The sequence below is a fragment of the Zingiber officinale genome, chromosome 3B (assembly GCF_018446385.1).
Source record: "Zingiber officinale cultivar Zhangliang chromosome 3B, Zo_v1.1, whole genome shotgun sequence".
NCBI classification, from domain to species: domain Eukaryota; kingdom Viridiplantae; phylum Streptophyta; class Magnoliopsida; order Zingiberales; family Zingiberaceae; genus Zingiber; species Zingiber officinale.
Genome location: NC_055991.1, coordinates 52,786,710 through 52,804,294, shown reverse-complemented (window position 1 = coordinate 52,804,294; position 17,585 = coordinate 52,786,710). Strand labels below are relative to the sequence as shown.

The 17,585-nt window shown below is 36.7% G+C and overlaps 1 protein-coding gene across 1 annotated transcript; it reads right to left on the bottom strand.

Annotated features, from left to right (window-relative positions):
• Positions 1 to 8,959: 8,959 nt before the first annotated feature.
• LOC121968290 (enoyl-[acyl-carrier-protein] reductase [NADH] 1, chloroplastic-like) lies at positions 8,960 to 10,720 on the bottom strand. The gene is made up of 5 exons (XM_042518727.1): positions 10,524 to 10,720; positions 10,398 to 10,449; positions 10,186 to 10,227; positions 9,567 to 9,692; positions 8,960 to 9,018 (listed from the first exon to the last, which is right to left on the bottom strand). The coding sequence occupies exons 1-4, from the start codon at positions 10,595 to 10,597 to the stop codon at positions 9,606 to 9,608; spliced, it is 255 nt and encodes an 84-aa protein (XP_042374661.1). The 5' UTR covers positions 10,598 to 10,720; the 3' UTR covers positions 8,960 to 9,018; positions 9,567 to 9,605.
• Positions 10,721 to 17,585: the final 6,865 nt, after the last annotated feature.

Below are 17,585 nucleotides of genomic sequence, written 5' to 3'. Positions count from 1 at the left end.
AATCACATTTGGTCAAATTGTCTACATTTGTTTGTAGTTGTTCATTTAATTTATATTGTAGATAACATAGTATGTGGTGTCACATGCAGAAGATGATGTTATCAGTACCTTATAAATTATAAACAGTAACTCACGATCAAAATGGAAAGGAACAAACCATTAGAAGGTCGTAGTGTAATTAGGTATTAGTTTATCTTGATTATATAATTACACTAGTACACTCAGAGTGTATTGAGTAGGACCATTTGAGGTCGTTTCTTTTATACTGACTTTATAAAGAAACAAAGACCTCGGTTATTATGGAAGTGTGTGCTCTTAATCCTAATATAATAACAAGTACATATATTTGATATTTATTTCTTTAATTTATCAATGGGTGAGATTTAGTTCGATGAATCAATAAGCCCGATAAGTTGGGAAATGATATCACTTATAGTGTGTGTTGTTGATTATAGAAGGAAACTGTGTCCTAGAGATACTAGGTTGATAATGTCCTCAAGAGGAGCTCATAAGGATTGTCATGTTAAACCCTGCAGGCGGACTTAGTCCGACATGATAATAAGGTTGAGTGGTACTACTTTTGGACTTAGATATTAATTAAATGAGTTGTCAGTAACTCACTTAATTAGTGGACATTCGATATCTTAAACACAGGGAGACTAACACACTCATAATAAGAAGGAGCCCAAAAATGTAATTTGGCATTGGTGCGGTAGTTCAATAATAGTTCTCTACTGTAATGTATTATTATTGATAAAATTAAGTTGTGTGTTCGGGGCGAACACAGGATGCTTAATTTTATCGGGAGACCAAAACCAATTCCTCCTCTCGGTCCCTATCGTAGCCTCTTATTTATAGAGTACTATACCCACCTATACCCACCTTCTATACCCACCAATAGGGGGCCGGCCAAGCTAGTTTGGGAACCAAGCTAGGGCCGACCTAGGTATAAATTGGGGTGGCCGGCCCTAGCTTGAACTTAAGCTAGTGGGGGCCGGCCAAATTAAATTAAAAAAAATTTTAATTTTTATTTTTATTATGTGGAAGAAATAATTTATTAAAGAGAATTAAAATTAAAATATCTCTCTTGTAAAAGATCTACAAAAGATTAAAGAAAGAGATTAGATCTCTTTCCTTATTTGTAGATTGGTGAGATATTTTATTTTCTCTTTAAAAATTATCCACATGTTGATAAAATTAAAATTATAGAAAATTCTTTTTATCAACCATGAAGAGATTTTTAAAGAGAAATTTTAATTTTAAAATTTCTGGAAACAAATTAGGAAGTTTTAATTGTTGATTAAAACTTGTCTAATTTATCTCTTTTAATGTGGCCGGCCATTAGAGATTAATTGGGAAAATTTTATTTTATTTTTCTCAATTAAATCATGTCAAGGGAATTAAGGAAATTTTATTGTAATTAAATTTCCTAATTTGCCTAGGCCAAGGAATATAAAAGAAGGGGTGAGGGTGCCTTCATGAGACACAACCTCTATTATTTCTCTCCCTCTTTTATTCCTTGGAGTGGCCGGCCATCCTCTTCCTCTCTCCCTCTTTGTGGTGGCCGAAACTCTCAAAGGCTTGGAGCTCTTGTGGCGGCCGAATACTACTTGGAGAAGAAGAAGAAGAAGAAGGAGAGAAAGCTAGCATCTCTTAGAGCTTGGTTGGTGTTTTGTTCTTCATCCTTGGTTAAGCTTTTTGTGGCCGAACCTAGCTAGGAGGAGAAGAAGGTGGTTGGTGGTTTCTCATCTCGGAAGATCGTTGCCCACACAACATCCGAGGTTAGAAGAGGAATAACTAGAAGGTTAGAAGATCAAGAGATCTTTCTAGAAGGTATAACTAGTAGTTTTTCCTTTTCCGCATCATACTAGTTATTTATGGAAATAATACCAAATACAAGAGGCTTACGATTCTAGTATTTCGAATATGTTTTTCGATGTTGTGTTCTTTTGTTTTATTTATCCTTGTGATTTGATTGTTCTTTTCGTTTAACCTAAAGTTATTTTAGGAAATTAAATATTAGATTTCTATAAAAGGTTTTGTCTAGTCGGTGGTGGTTGCTCCCATATCCAAGGAGGTCATGTACCTCGCCACGTCAGTACTGGGAACCAATTATGGAAATTAATATTTAATGGAATTAATAACTTAAGGTGATTTGGGTCGAACGTGTTAAGTTCCGCAGGAGACCCAAGTCAAAACCTAAAAGAACGAATATATTAAGTTTTGGATCAAACGTGTTAAGTTCCGCAGGCGATCCAAAATTTAATTTAAAAGAACACATGGTAGCTAGGAAAAGGTTTAGACCTTTGTACAAAATTTTTGTACAGTGGAACCTCTAGGTTTTCCGAGTAGTAACAACAATTGGTATCAGAGCTAGGGTTTTGCCTCTGTGTATTTAGTATTTGGTTAATTATGCACATGTCATACATAATTTAGGTAGGTTAATAGTAGGATATGCTAACTTTGTGGATGCAGGATCCAACTATTATGACTTTTAGATATTATGTGTGTGATTGGACCCTTGGACATGTCAAGGGCATTTATATGTGTGTGCATGATTGTATTAAAATACAGCAGGAGCTGTATTTAGTTTTATTATGATTTTATTTTTGATCTAGATACATGTACATTCCTTTTATGGAATATAGGATCAAAAATGTAAAATTCTATTTATGTCGCGGATCGAATCTTGCAAAGCGTGGAACCTTCTAAGGACCAGAGGTGCAGCGGAACTAGGAGCAAGATGGATGCGACAGCTAGACCCGGTGGCGGTGGCCAAATATGGCAGCAGCTTGGGATGACAACACACGGAGGACAACTAGAGATAAAAGTCATAATAGTTGAAAATTAGATTTTCTATTTATTGCTTTTATATTGTGCTGTGTGTGCATGTTAGTATACATGACTAGTAGGCTAGCATAGTTAAAATTCCTCGTTTATAAATAACTAAGTGGGAGAGGGATTTTTAAATAAATCCCATGGTCTCCATTACTGGTTTGTAAGTGATGTAAATAAGCTTGCGCGTTGGCTCTGAGTGCCTTCCTCCATAACGGATGAGCTTGTTTGTGGATCACTAGAACATACTTCCATTTTTGGATGACTATAGGAAGTTAATTAAGAGCGTGTGATCTTCCCCAACGGAAGGGGCATAATCTTATTAATGGACTTAGTGTCAAGTAATGGTATACACTTAGACACATCTAATAGTATCCTCCCCATCGGAGTCACTGCTATTATTTGTGTGACCAAAAAACACCAAGTATTAATTTTATTTATCATAAAGTTAGGTTGACAAGATAATAAAATTAATGGGTTAAGACCCTCCTTTTACAAATGTTGAATTTGTATACGTCCACACTAACGTGGCATACAAAATTCACGGTGTTTTGAGGTGTTGGTTAATTTAAAATAGTATTGTTTGAGGAATCAATATTATTCTAAATTTAGAGTTCTGACCAAAAATTATTTGTGATTCTTAGGATGACTTTCAACCCACTATCCATCATACTTCAACAGAATAGACTTACTGGACCTAATTACATAGATTGGAAAAGGAACCTGGACATTGTTCTTACTGCTGAAAGCTATAAATTTGTACTGACTGAGCCTTGCCCTGAAGCACCTACTGGTGAATCTACCCAAGAGGAGATTGAATATCATAGGAAATGGGTAAAAGAAGATGAGATGGCGCGATGTTACATTTTGGCTTCAATGTAAATGTATTGCAACATCAGCATCAAGATTTACCAACAGCCTATGATATTATGAACAATCTCATGGAACTCTTTGGTCATCAGGATAGGGCTTCTAGACAAGAAGCCATGAGAAAGATAATGACAGCCACCATGCAAGAGGGTACTCCTGTGAGGGATCATATCCTAAAGATGATGACTTATCTGAATGAGATACAGATCCTTGGAGGAGAAATTGATGGGGAAACCCAGATCGATATGATCCTCCAAACGCTACCTAGAAGTTTTGAGTAGTTCCGCCTGATCTATAATATGAATAAGAGGATTTATTCATTAGCGGAACTACTGACAGAACTTCAAGCAGCAGAAGGATTATTTCGTCACAATGCTCAAATTCACTATGCTGAAAATGGTTCTACTTCTAAACCGAGAGGAAAGAAGAAGAAGAAACATGCTGGTTCAACAAAGAAAGTGAATAAATCTCAGAGTACGGGATTTAAAGCTGGAGTGAAGAAGCCGAAGGGCAAGTGCTTTATCTGCAAATAGGCAGGACATTGGAAGGCGGACTGTCCTCGTAGGAACCAAAACAAAGGTATATCTCATGCTCTAGTTGTTGAAACATGTTTAGCGGTGTTATCTACCAGCACCTGGTGTATAGATACGGGAGCCACTGATCATGCCTGCAATTCCCTGCAGGGGTTCTAGGAAACCCGACGACTATCTGAAGGAGAGATTACCGTCTACATGGGCAATGCTACTAAGGTGGCAGCTGTTGCAGTGGGAGACGTCTACTTATCTTTTAGTAGAAATAGAAATTTGATTTTAAGAAATTGTCTTTATGTACCCAGTTTTAGAAAGAATTTAATTTCAGTTTCTAAACTGTTTTTAGATGGATATTCAATTTCTTTCAGTAACGATGTAGTTATTAAAAGAAATAAAGTGATTATCTGTTCTGGTGCATTAGTTGACAATTTATATACTTTAAATCCAATTTTTTCCACAAAGCAAAACATGGAAATTTATAACTCATCTTCTAACTCAAATAAGATAAAAGAACCTTCAGAAATGAACCAAGCATATCTTTGGCATCTAAGGCTTGGTCATATTAACTTAAGTAGGATTCAGAGGCTTATAGCCGATGGACTTTTGGGTTCATTAGAGTTGGAAAATTTTCCAACTTGTGAATCTTGCTTGGAAGGTAAAATGACCAAGAGGCCTTTTAAGACCAAGGGGTATAGAGCCAAAGAAGTGTTAGAATTGGTTCACTCTGATTTGTGTGGTCCTATGTCTGTCCAGGCAAGAGGAGGTTTTGAATATTTTGTCTCTTTCATAGACGATTATTCAAGATACGGATATATTTACCTAATGCGCCGCAAGTCTGAGTGCTTTGATAAGTTCAAAGAATATAAGGCTGATGTGGAAAAATGATTAGGTAAAAGTATCAAGACACTACGATCTGATCGTAGTGGCGAATACCTTTTAGGAGAGTTTAGGAATTACTTATCAGAGGCCGGGATTCAATCCCAATTGTTTGCACCTGGAACACCCCAACAGAATGGTGTAGCGGAACGAAGGAATAGGACTCTTATGGAGATGGTTAGATCAATGATGAGTTATTCAGAATTACCAAATTCGTTTTGGGGATATGCTCTGGAAACAGCAGTATACGTTCTGAACTTAGTACCTTCTAAATCAGTTTCTTCTACTCCCATAGAATTATGGAATGGGCGAAAACCCAGTCTAAGACATATTCGGATTTGGGGTAGTCCAGCACATGTGCTAAAATCAGATGCTGATAAGTTAGAATCTCATACAGAAGTTCGCGTGTTTGTGGGATATCCCAAAGGAACAAAAGGAGGCTTATTTTATAGTCCTAAAGACCAGAAGGTCATTGTTAGCACCAATGCCCAGTTTTTAGAAGAAGACTATATAATGGATCACAAGCCCAGTAGTAAAGTTGTTTTAGAAGAACTTAGAGAGGACACGTCTACTTTAGTACCAACAGTACAAGATGAAGTACCACAAGAGACTGCAACACGTGTCACACATGATACACAACCACAGACAGTGCCTCGTCGTAGTGGGAGGGTTGTAAGGCAACCTGAGAGATTCATGTTTTTGGGAGAGTCTTCGGACTTGATCCCGGGTAAACATGAACCTGATCCCCGGACATATGACGAAGCACTCCAAGATATAGATGCAGCATCTTGGCAAAAGGCGATGAATTCTGAAATAGAGTCTATGTACTCTAATAAGGTCTGGGAGCTTGTAGAACCACCTGATGGTGTAAAAGCCGTTGGATGTAAGTGGATCTACAAAAGGAAAAGAGGGACAGACGGGAAGGTAGAAACCTTCAAAGCTAGGCTTGTTGCGAAAGGGTACACTCAGAAAGAGGGAATCGATTATGAGGAAACCTTTTCACCGGTAGCCATGCTTAAGTCTATCCGGATACTCTTATCCATTGCTGCTCATATGGATTATGAGATTTGGCAAATGGATGTCAAGACAGCTTTCCTTAATGGAAGTCTTGAAGAGAACATCCATATGAAGCAACCAGAAGGGTTCATTGAAAAAGGAAAAGAGCATCTAGTATGCAAGCTCAATCGGTCCATTTATGGACTGAAGCAAGCTTCAAGGTCTTGGAACATCCGGTTTAATGAAGTAATCCAGTCATATGGATTTATTCAGTGTCCGGATGAGTCTTGTGTATACAAGAAGTGTAACGAAAATGTGGTGGTATTTCTTGTACTATACGTAGATGATATTTTGTTAATTGGCAACAATGTCAAGGTATTATTAGACGTAAGGGTATGGTTGTCCAAACAATTTGATATGAAGGACTTAGGAGATTGTGCACACATTCTTGGGATCAAAGTTATAAGGGATCGTAAGAAAAGAATGTTGTGTCTGTCCCAAGCTTCATATATAGATACAATCCTTGCTCGTTTTAGCATGCAGGATTCCAAGAAAGGTTTCTTACCTTTTAGGCATGGAATAGCTCTATCTAAAGAGATGTCTCCGAAGACATCAAAAGAGATAGAGGACATGAAAGCAGTTCCTTATGCTTCGTCTGTAGGAAGCCTAATGTATGCAATGTTATGTACGAGACCTGATATCTGTTTTACCGTGGGCATGGTTAGCAGATATCAGAGTAACCCTGGACAAGGACATTGGACTGCGGTAAAGCATATATTAAAGTACCTGAGAAGGACTAGAGACTATATGCTAGTTTATCAAGCAGATGATTTGCTCCCTGTGGGTTACACGGATTCAGATTTCCAATCAGATAGGGACAACAGTAAGTCTACATCAGGCTATGTGTTTACTTTAGGAGGTGGAGCCATTTCATGGAGGAGTGTTAAGCAGAAATGCGTTTCAGACTCAACCATGGAAGCTGAGTATGCAGCAGCCTCTGAGGCAGCTAAAGAAGCAGTATGGCTCAGGAACTTTCTAATGGACTTAGATGTGATTCCTGGTTTACCCAAAATCATCACAATTTATTGTGATAATAGCGGTGCAGTTGCAAACTCGAAGGAACCACGAGCTCATAAGGCAAGTAAACATATAGAGCGCAAGTACCACCTGATACGAGATATCGTGAAGCGAGGAGAAGTTGTCATCGCCAAGATTGCATCAGCGGATAACCTGGCAGATCCTTTCACTAAGGCCCTTCCGGCGAAAGCTATCGATCGGCTAGTGGAGGGAATGAGAATCAGATGTATGGTAGAAGATATGGAAGCTTAGTCATTAGTATAAGTGGGAGATTGTTGGAGTATACTGAAAGCCTAAGCTTTGTAAACATTCATTATGAATAAAGAATCACATTTAGTCAAATTGTCTACATTTGTTTGTAGTTGTTCATTTAATTTATATTGTAGATAACATAGTATGTGGTGTCACATGCAGAAGATGATGTTATCAGTACCTTATAAATTATAAACAGTATCTCATGACCAAAATGGAAAGGAACAAACCATTAGAAGGTCGTAGTGTAATTAGGTATTAGTTTATCTTGTCTATATAATTACACTAGTACACTCAGAGTGTATTGAGTAGGACCATTTGAGGTCATTTCTTTTATACTGACTTTATAAAGGAACAAAGACCTCGGTTATTATGGAAGTGTGTGCTCTTAATCCTAATATAATAACAAGCACATATATTTGATATTTATTTCTTTAATTTATCAATGGGTGAGATTTAGTTCGATGAATCAATAAGCCCGATAAGTTGGGAAATGATATCACTTATAGTGTGTGTTGTTGATTATAGAAGGAAACTGTGTCCTAGAGATACTAGGTTGATAATGTCCTCAAGAGGAGCTCATAAGGATTGTCATGTTAAACTCTGCAGGCGGATTTAGTCCGACATGATAATAAGGTTGAGTGGTACTACTCTTGGACTTAGATATTAATTAAATGAGTTGTCAGTAACTCACTTAATTAGTGGACATTTGATATCTTAAACACAGGGAGACTAACACACTCATAATAAGAAGGAGCCCAAAAATGTAATTTGGGATTGGTGCGGTAGTTTAATAATAGTTCTCTAGTGGAATGAATTATTATTGATAAAATTAAGTTGTGTGTTCGGGGCGAACACGGGATGCTTAATTTTATCGGGAGACCAAAACCAATTCCTCCTCTCAGTCCCTATCGTAGCCTCTTATTTATAGAGTACTATACTCACCTATACTCACCTTCTATACCCACCAATAGGGGGCCGACACTACAAGAAAAAGCCTAACAACAACGGTTTTTCACCGTTGTCGTAGCCCATTTTGAACTGTTGTTAAAGGTCGTGTTGTTAAAAGGGGTGTCCTAAGACAACAGTTTTTAACCGTTGTCTTTGAAGGCAAAGACAACATTTTTACAACGGTGAAAAACTGTTGTCTTTTCCTTCAAAGACAACAGTTTTTCACCGTTGTCTTTGAGCGTCTACCTTTAATAACAGGGTCTTCAACAACAGTTTTAAACTATCTACGACAACGGTGAAAAATCGTTGTTTTTTTTAGATAAAAAATAAAAAAAAATTAATACACAATTTTCCAATATTATAAATCATTCAAAATACTAAATTTCAAAATAAAATTTAATATACAATTTTCTAACATTCAAAAATAATATCTATAACATTCTGAAGAAATTTCATAAGCAACCAACAAAATGATAACACTATTAAAACAAAGGTAGAACAATATAACACGAGATTTTATACTTAGATGTCGGTGAAGAGGAGGGACTGCAGCTCCTAGTGCTCCTTAATTTGTTAAAGTCTCTCCATTTTTTTAGTTTGTCGGCATTCTTCCCAGTACTCTTGAGGGCACCTATTTGAATAAAGATATATATTACAAATTAGAAACTAAACTGCACGCATGATTCTAATTGCACTGCATAAATGTTACATAACCATAAAAAGCATTTGATCTAGTCATCTAACAGAAGTGCAAAAAGCGTTATCTATGTAACATAAATGGTAACCTCTTGAAACAATATGGTTGCTCTTAAATTTCTTATTAAGCAGAATTTTCATTTTATGTCACTGCATACAAAGCTTCTATTATAAACCATGCAAACATTATTTTTCCCATAGATCAAGCAGCATTAATTCTAAAAGGTACAATCTAATGCAAACGTTCCCACACACTCCATATGATGCTAAGGAGTAAGTCATACATTAAATTCTAAAAGGGACCATTAAAGGAAAGAATGCCTTAAATAAAAATGAATCCAGAAAGTATCATTCCATATGCACTAATAGAAATCTTCGTTTATAGCCAGCTGCAAATACATTTCATATTTATTTAAAATTTTAATAACATAATAAATCTAAAAAATTTATAATATTTCAATGAAAGATTAATTAAAATCACACCAGATGATAAGGCCGAGCTATCATTCCTCCAAGTGTATCCTAGAATCTTTGTAATGAGCACGTTGAGACGGAATATGTCATTGAGTACATAAAAGCTCCCTGAGGTGTTGGAATCAGATGAAACATCTACAAAAATAAGCACCATTGATTAATAAGTCATTGATTAATTAGATAATGGAATATACAAATAGAGATTAATTAAAATAAATAAAGGATCTAACAATTACCACTATAATTGACTAAAATTAACAATCAAGAGCTAGGTTGAAGAATGTTTTAAAACATTCTTCAATGTATAAGGAAGCAACTAGAAGTGTTTAACATCTCAGGAATTGAAAATAATGCAAATGCAAACAAATTCATAGATCAAATAAATAAAAACGGGACAACTCTTCAACAAATTTCTATAATCAAGTGATATAAACAAACTACAGAATTTCATGCGTGGGTAAATCTCGAGTCAAATGCCAATTGAAAGATCAATGTAAAACATGGCATAAACAGAGAAAGGAACATAGGAATACAGAGCAGTAGGTAAAAACATGTCTATTGAACTGAAGAAAAGCCATCATATCGTGTATGCTAACAATCACCAAATGGTTACTAATTATATAATTACCTGATGCTTTGTGGCAAGCAAGTGCAGTTCAAAAGCCAACACCTACATCCAAAAACAAATGCTAAAAACATCAAAATTATTGAATCTATATTTTGCCAAATATAATCTTAGATGAGTGAACTACCATATAGTTTGGGTTTAAATATTTCCAAACACTAGCCGGACTTGACAATCAATTTCACATACAACAATTACAGAAGAGTTGAACTTACTTTTGTATCACTCTCCAATGCAGCTTTTGCTGAGCTCATTCCACCTCCGTATCTGTAAGTTGATGCAAGAACTAAACAAGTATTCCAAATTATAAACTTTGGAATAAACAAGGGAAAAGGTTATACCCTGGGATTGCCCTTTCGGAAGCTATGTATGTCAAAGATATTGAAGCACCGCTTGCCATGTTTAACGGAGACATCCAAAACAAAGTGAAGATGAGATATAAAATCTATGTGCCAACAAGAAAAGGAATTGTTTGATAACTTTATTTTGGGTTTTATTATAACTACTAGCATTGCTTTATTCTATCCGTAAAGAAGAAGATATAATGATGGATTGATAATGATGTTCTTGTCAGGATCTCAAGTTGAAATATACACACAAATGGAACATGCAATTGTTTTGTTTTCATGGAATCGAAAGAAACCTAGATTCATTATTGGAAGAAAGTGCCGAAGCAGGGAGACAAAAGAGTAACTCGAAGCTGAAATTGTAGCAAGATACCCTCTTCTAGATGTCTCCAAGAGTGGATTCGTTACCTATTTATGAAAACCATAATTTAGAACTAAAGTAAAAAAAAACATCATGATTATATGATGGTGTAAGGTAGTACCTCTGGTCCATTGGCAAGAGAATGCACGAGGATGTCAATCCTTCCAAAATCTTTCGTCACAGCCTCTGCCATTTCCTGCACCAAGCAGAAGAAGGCATCAGTAACAAAGTCGAGGGTTTCGGTTGCTTACCCTCGAAACCCTAGGGCATCTTCAAGCCGGTGCACGGATCGGGGAAGAAAGGATCGGCAGAACTGGGAGGAAAACTCGGGGATGGGTTGAGAAGAGGAGATCAAGATGATCCGTGCCTCCTTGATTGATCTCCGGCAAGCTCCGAGAAAAGATCTACACCGGCGACCGTCGGCGTCGGTTCGTCCACGCTCGGCGTCGATTCGTCCTCGTGAGAGAACAGAGAGATTAGAGCGAGGAGGAGAAAACTTCGACTGGATATGAGCTAAAGGGTCGATGCCGGCAGAGAAAAGATCGTCGGAGCTGAAGCCTTGCTCCCGTCGGCGTCGATCGTCCGCAAGAGAGAACAGAGGAAGAAGAAGGGGAGAAAGGATCGGGATCGGCACGGGTTCGGCGATTTGGGGAAAAAAGAAATAAAGGAAAAGGAATTATATAAATAAACATTTTCTCACTTAAACGGGTATCCCAAACAGGCTTAATCCGAACCCGCAATTGATCCCTTCAAAATCTGTCGTACGAGCTCCAAAAAATTCCCAGAAAATTTCTAAAAATTCTGAAAAAAATTTATAAGGTTATTTCTCAAATAACCCTATTTATTAAATTTTCCGATATCTCACAATCTGACTCTAATTAACATAATCAATCACACATAGATTACATCTCCAAATATGAGAGAATAGGTCAATAGTATATAAGGAAATTCATTACCTAACTCTTCTTCTTTGACAATGCGATAATGTCCACTTTATATATGTTTAGAATTATATATGTAGGTTATTAAATAAATAAAATCCCACTTTATTGGTACTCGAAATAGGCTTTCTCGAAGCTGAATCGATTTACCCTCTTAAATGTGTCATACCGACTCAGTTTATATTCTATAAAATTTCTAAAAATTTTCAGAAAATTCTACCTCCCAAGGAAGCACCGAAAAGTCGATGCGCTAACACTTTAAAGGCAAAGCAGCGAGAGCGACGAGGAGCGTCTTTCGCGGAGGAGTTGTGAAGGAGGAGTCGGAGATAGGTTTTTGTTCGTTGAAGAGTCACAGAGAAGTGGGTTTTAGGTTTTTTTTCATGAAGTTAAAAAAACTGTTGTATTTTTAGGATTCAACAACATTCAATAGACAACAGTTTAATAAAACTGTTGTATATTATCACATAAGCAACACTAAAAGACAATAATTTTTTAAAATCGTTGTCTTTGACATACATTAGACAACAGTTTTTTGAAAAACTGTTGTTATTTAAAAAATATTATGGTGAACAACAACAGTTTTAAATAAAACTGTTGTTAAATGGAAAAAAGACAACAATTTCTTGAAAAACTGTTGTCTATTAGGTGTGGTTAAATCCAAAATTTCTTGTAGTGCGGCCAACCTAGTTTGGGAACCAAGCTAGGGCCGGCCTAGGTATAAATTGGGGTGGCCGGCCCTAGCTTGAACCCAAGCTAGTGGGGGCCGGCCAAATTAAATTAAAAAAGAATTTTAATTTTAATTTTATTATGTGGAAGAAATAATTTATTAAAGAGAATTAAAATTAAAATATCTCTCTTGTAAAAGATCTACAAAAGATTAAAGAAAGAGATTAGATCTCTTTCCTTATTTGTAGATTGGTGAGATATTTTATTTTCTCTTTAAAAATTATCCACATGTTGATAAAATTAAAATTATAGAAATTTATTTTTATCAACCATGAAGAGATTTTTAAAGAGAAATTTTAATTTTAAAATTTTCGGAAACAAATTAGGAAGTTTTAATTGTTGATTAAAACTTGTCTAATTTATCTCTTTTAATGTGGCCGACCATTAGAGATTAATTGGGGAAATTTTATTTTATTTTTCTCAATTAAATCATGTCAAGGGAATTAAGGAAATTTTATTGTAATTAAATTTCCTAATTTGCCTAGGCCAAGGAATATAAAAGAAGGGGTGAGGGTGCCTTTATGAGACACAACCTCTATTATTTCTCTCCCTCTTTTATTCCTTGGAGTGGCCGACCATCCTCTTCCTCTCTCCCTCTTTGTGGTGGCTGAAACTCTCAAAGGCTTGGAGCTCTTGTGGTGGCCGGATACTACTTGGAGAAGAAGAAGAAGAAGAAGGAGAGAAAGCTAGCATCTCTTAGAGCTTGGTTGGTGTTTTGTTCTTCATCCTTGGTTAAGATTTTTGTGGCCGAACCTAGCTAGGAGGAGAAGAAGGTGGTTGGTGGTTTCTCATCTCGGAAGATCGTTGCCCATACAACGTCTGAGGTTAGAAGAGGAATACGGTAGAAGATCAAGAGGTCTTTCTAGAAGGTATAACTAGTAGTTTTTCCTTTTCCGCATCATACTAGTTATTTATGGAAATAATACCAAATACAAGAGGCTTACGATTCTAGTATTTCGAATATGTTTTTCGATGTTGTGTTCTTTTGTTTTATTTATCCTTGTGATTTGATTATTCTTTTCAGTTAACCTAAAGTTATTTTAGGAAATTAAATATTAGATTTCTATAAAAGATTTTGTCTAGTCGGTGGTGGTTGCTCCCATATCCAAGAAGGTCATGTGCCTCGCCACGTCAGTACTGGGAACCAATTATGAAAATTAATATTTAATGGAATTAATAACTTAAGATGATTTGGGTCGAATGTGTTAAGTTCCGCAGGAGACCCAAGTCAAAACCTAAAAGAACGAATAGATTAAGTTTTGGATCAAACGTGTTAAGTTCCGCAGGCGATCCAAAATTTAATTTAAAAGAACACATGGTAGCTAGGAAAAGGTTCAGACCTTTGTACAAAATTTTTGTACAGTGGAACCTCTAGGTTTTCCGAGTAGTAACCAACACTAGACTACCCCAAATTCGAATGTGTTTCAAACTAGGCTTACGCCTATTCCATAAATCTGTGGGAGTAGAGGGTACTGACTTAGAAGGTACCAAGTTCAGAATGTACGTCGTCGTTTCCAGAGCATATCCCCAAAACAAATTTGGTAATTCTGAATAACTCATCATTAATCTAACCATTTCCATAAGAGTCCTATTCCTTCATTCTGCCACACCATTTTGTTGGGTGTACCAGGTGCAGACAATTGGGATTGAATCCCGACCTCTGATAAGTAACTTCTAAACTCTCGTAAGAGGTACTCTCCACCACGATTAGACCGTAGTGTCTTGATACTTTACCATGACGTTTCTCCACATCAGCCTTGTACTCTTTGAACTTATCAAAGCACTCAGACTTGCGGCGCATCAACTAAATATACTCATATCTCGAATAGTCATCTATAAAAGAGATAAAATATTCGAAACCACCTCTTGCCTGGATAGTCATAGGCTCACACAAATCAGAATGAACCAATTCTAACACTTCTTTGACTCTATACCCCTTTGCCTTAAAAGGTCTTTTGGTCATTTTTCCTTCCAAGCAAGACTTGCAGGTCGAAAAGTTTTCCACTACCAATGAACCCAAAGGTCCATCGGCTATTTACCTTTGAATTCTACTCAAGTTAATATGACCCAACCTTAGATGCCAAAGATATGTTTGGTTTATTTCCGAAGGTTGCTTTCTCTTATTAGAATTAAAAGATGTGTTATTAATTTCCATTTGTTGCATCGTGAGAGTTATTGGATTAAGAGTATACAAATTGCCAACCAATGCACCAGAATAGATAATCACCCTATTTTTCTTGACAACCGCTTTGTCATCAAAAGAAACAAAATATCCATCCATAAATAATTTAGAAAATGAAATCAAGTTCTTTCTAAAACATGGTACGTAAAGATAATTTTTCAAAATCAAAGTTTTATTCCTATCAAAAGACAAATAAATATCTCCCAGTGCAACAACCGCCACTCTCGTAGCATTGCCCATGTAGACGGTGATTTCTCCTTCATGTAGTCGTCTGGTTTCCTGAAACCCCTGTAATGAATTACAGACATGATCAGTGGCTCCTGTATCTACACACCAGGTACCGATAGATAACACCACTAAGCATGTTTCAATAACTAATGAATAAGATATACCTTTATTGTTCTCCTTTCTGCGAGGACAGTCCACCTTTCAATGTCCAAACTGCTTGCATGTGAAGCACTTGCCTTTCGGCTTCTTTACACCTGCCTGCGGCCCAGTCCCTTGAGGTTGAATCACTTTCTTTGCTGAACCAACTTGTTTCTTCCTCTTCTTTCCGCCTTTCGGCTTAGACGCAAAAACGTTTTCAGCAATGTGAACTTGAGAACTTTGACGAAATAGCCCTTCTACCGCTTGGAGTTCTGTCAGAAGTTCTGCCAACAAATAAACCCTTTTGTTCATGTTGTAATTCAGGCGGAACTGCTCAAAACTTTTGGGTAGCGTTTGGAGAATGATATCGACCTAGGTTTCCCCATCGATTTCAGCTCCAAGGACTTTCATCTCATTCAAATGAGCCATCATCTTGAGGATATGATCCCTCACGGGTGTTCCCTCAGTCATGGTGGTTGTCATTAAGTTTCTCATGGCCTCCTGCCTGGTAGCCCGATTCTGGTATCCGAAGAGTTTCTTGAGATTGAGCATCATGTCATAGGCAGTGGGTAGGGCCTGATGCTGATGTTGCAACACATTTGACATAGAAAACAAAATGTAACACTGCACCATCTCATCTGCCTTGACCCATTACCTATGTCTCTCTATCTCTTCTTCACTAGAATCTTTATCAGGCACGCTAGGACAGACCTCAAGAAGTACGAACTTATATTCTTCAGCAGTTAAGACAATGTCCAAGTTCCGTTTCCAATCAATATAATTTTGACCAGTAAGTTTATTTTCATTTAAAATAACAGCAAGAGGATTGAAAGCCAATTTGAAATCCTGAGAACCACATAATAAAATATTTGGTCAAAACTTTAGAATTTAAATTAATATTGATTCCTCAAACAATATAATTTAAATTCACCAACACCTCAAAACACCGTGAATTTCATATGCCATGATAGTGTGGACGTATACTAATTCAAAACATTTGTAAGAGGAGGTTTTACCTATTAATTTTATTATCTTTTTAACCTAACTTTATGAAAAATAAAATTAATAGTTGGTTCATCTTCGGTCACACAAATAATAGCAATGACTCCGATGGAGATGATACTATTAAATGCGCCTAAGTATATACCATTACTTGATACTTAGTTCATTAATTATGATTGTGCCCCTTCAGATGGAGAAGATCACCCATACCTAATTAATTTCCTATAATCATCCATCGAGGAAGTTTGATCTAATGATCCGCAAACAAACTCATCCGATATGGAGGAAGACACTTAAAGCCAACGCGCAAGTTTGAATGCATCACTTACACACCAGTAATGGAGATCGTGGAATTTATTTAAATAATCCCTCTCCTACTTAGTTATTTAAATTAAGGAATTTTAACATGCACACATATCACAACACATAAACACAACATCACAGCACATAAAATAACATATAAAAGCAATAAATATGAAAATAAAATTTTCAACTATTATGGCCTCATCCAATGCTGTCCTCCAATATGCCGCCAATAGATCGTTGTCCTCCAATATGCCGCCAATGGATCAAGCCGTCACGTCTATCTCGCTTCCTTCTCCGTCGCGCCTCCGGTCCTCAAAATAGCACCACGCATAGCAAAAAAAATAAAATTAACATTTATCGATCCTATATTCCACAAAGGAATTTACATGTAATCTAGATCGAATAGAATGTAAAAAATAATAATAATATGGCAACCGATCGTATTTAATTATTACAATCATGCACACACAAACAACCTCGACATGCTCGAGGGTTCAAATCATACACAAACACACAAAGCCATAATAGTTGGACTTCGGAGGCCTGCAACCACAGAGTTAATCTATCTTGCACATCCTACTATTATCCAGTCTAAACTTATATATGATCAGTGCATAATTTAACCAAAAACCAATCACACAGAATCAAAAAACTCGCTCTGATACCACTTGAAGGGCGCTGGAATTCTGTTCTATTTAAATTTCCCTGTACAAAAATTGTACAAGTAAAGAACTTTTCTTAGCAACCCTCATGTTCGGTTAGACATGTGTTTGATCAATCAAGTAATTCTTGATGGATCAAAGCACACCTTGATCGAAGTACAAGATTGCTAGCCTCTTGTGATGGTATTCCAAAAATGATACAAAGAAAACTAACTAATTACGCAGCGGAATTAAAGAACTAGTTATACCTTTTCTTTGTAGCTAAAGACCTCTTGATCTTCTACTGTATTCCTCTCCTCTTCTTGGACGTTGTGTGGATGACGATCTACCAAGACAACACCACCCTCCTTTTCTTCTCGATTTCCAAACCGCAGGCTACAAAAGGAGCTCTTAGGATGGGACACCTTCTCTTCTTCTTCCTCTTCTTCCTCTTCTCCAAGCCGTCGCCCACCAAGGAGTAGAAGAGGGGGGCGCCGGCCTTAGCAAGGAGGGACCTCCGTCCCTAGCAAG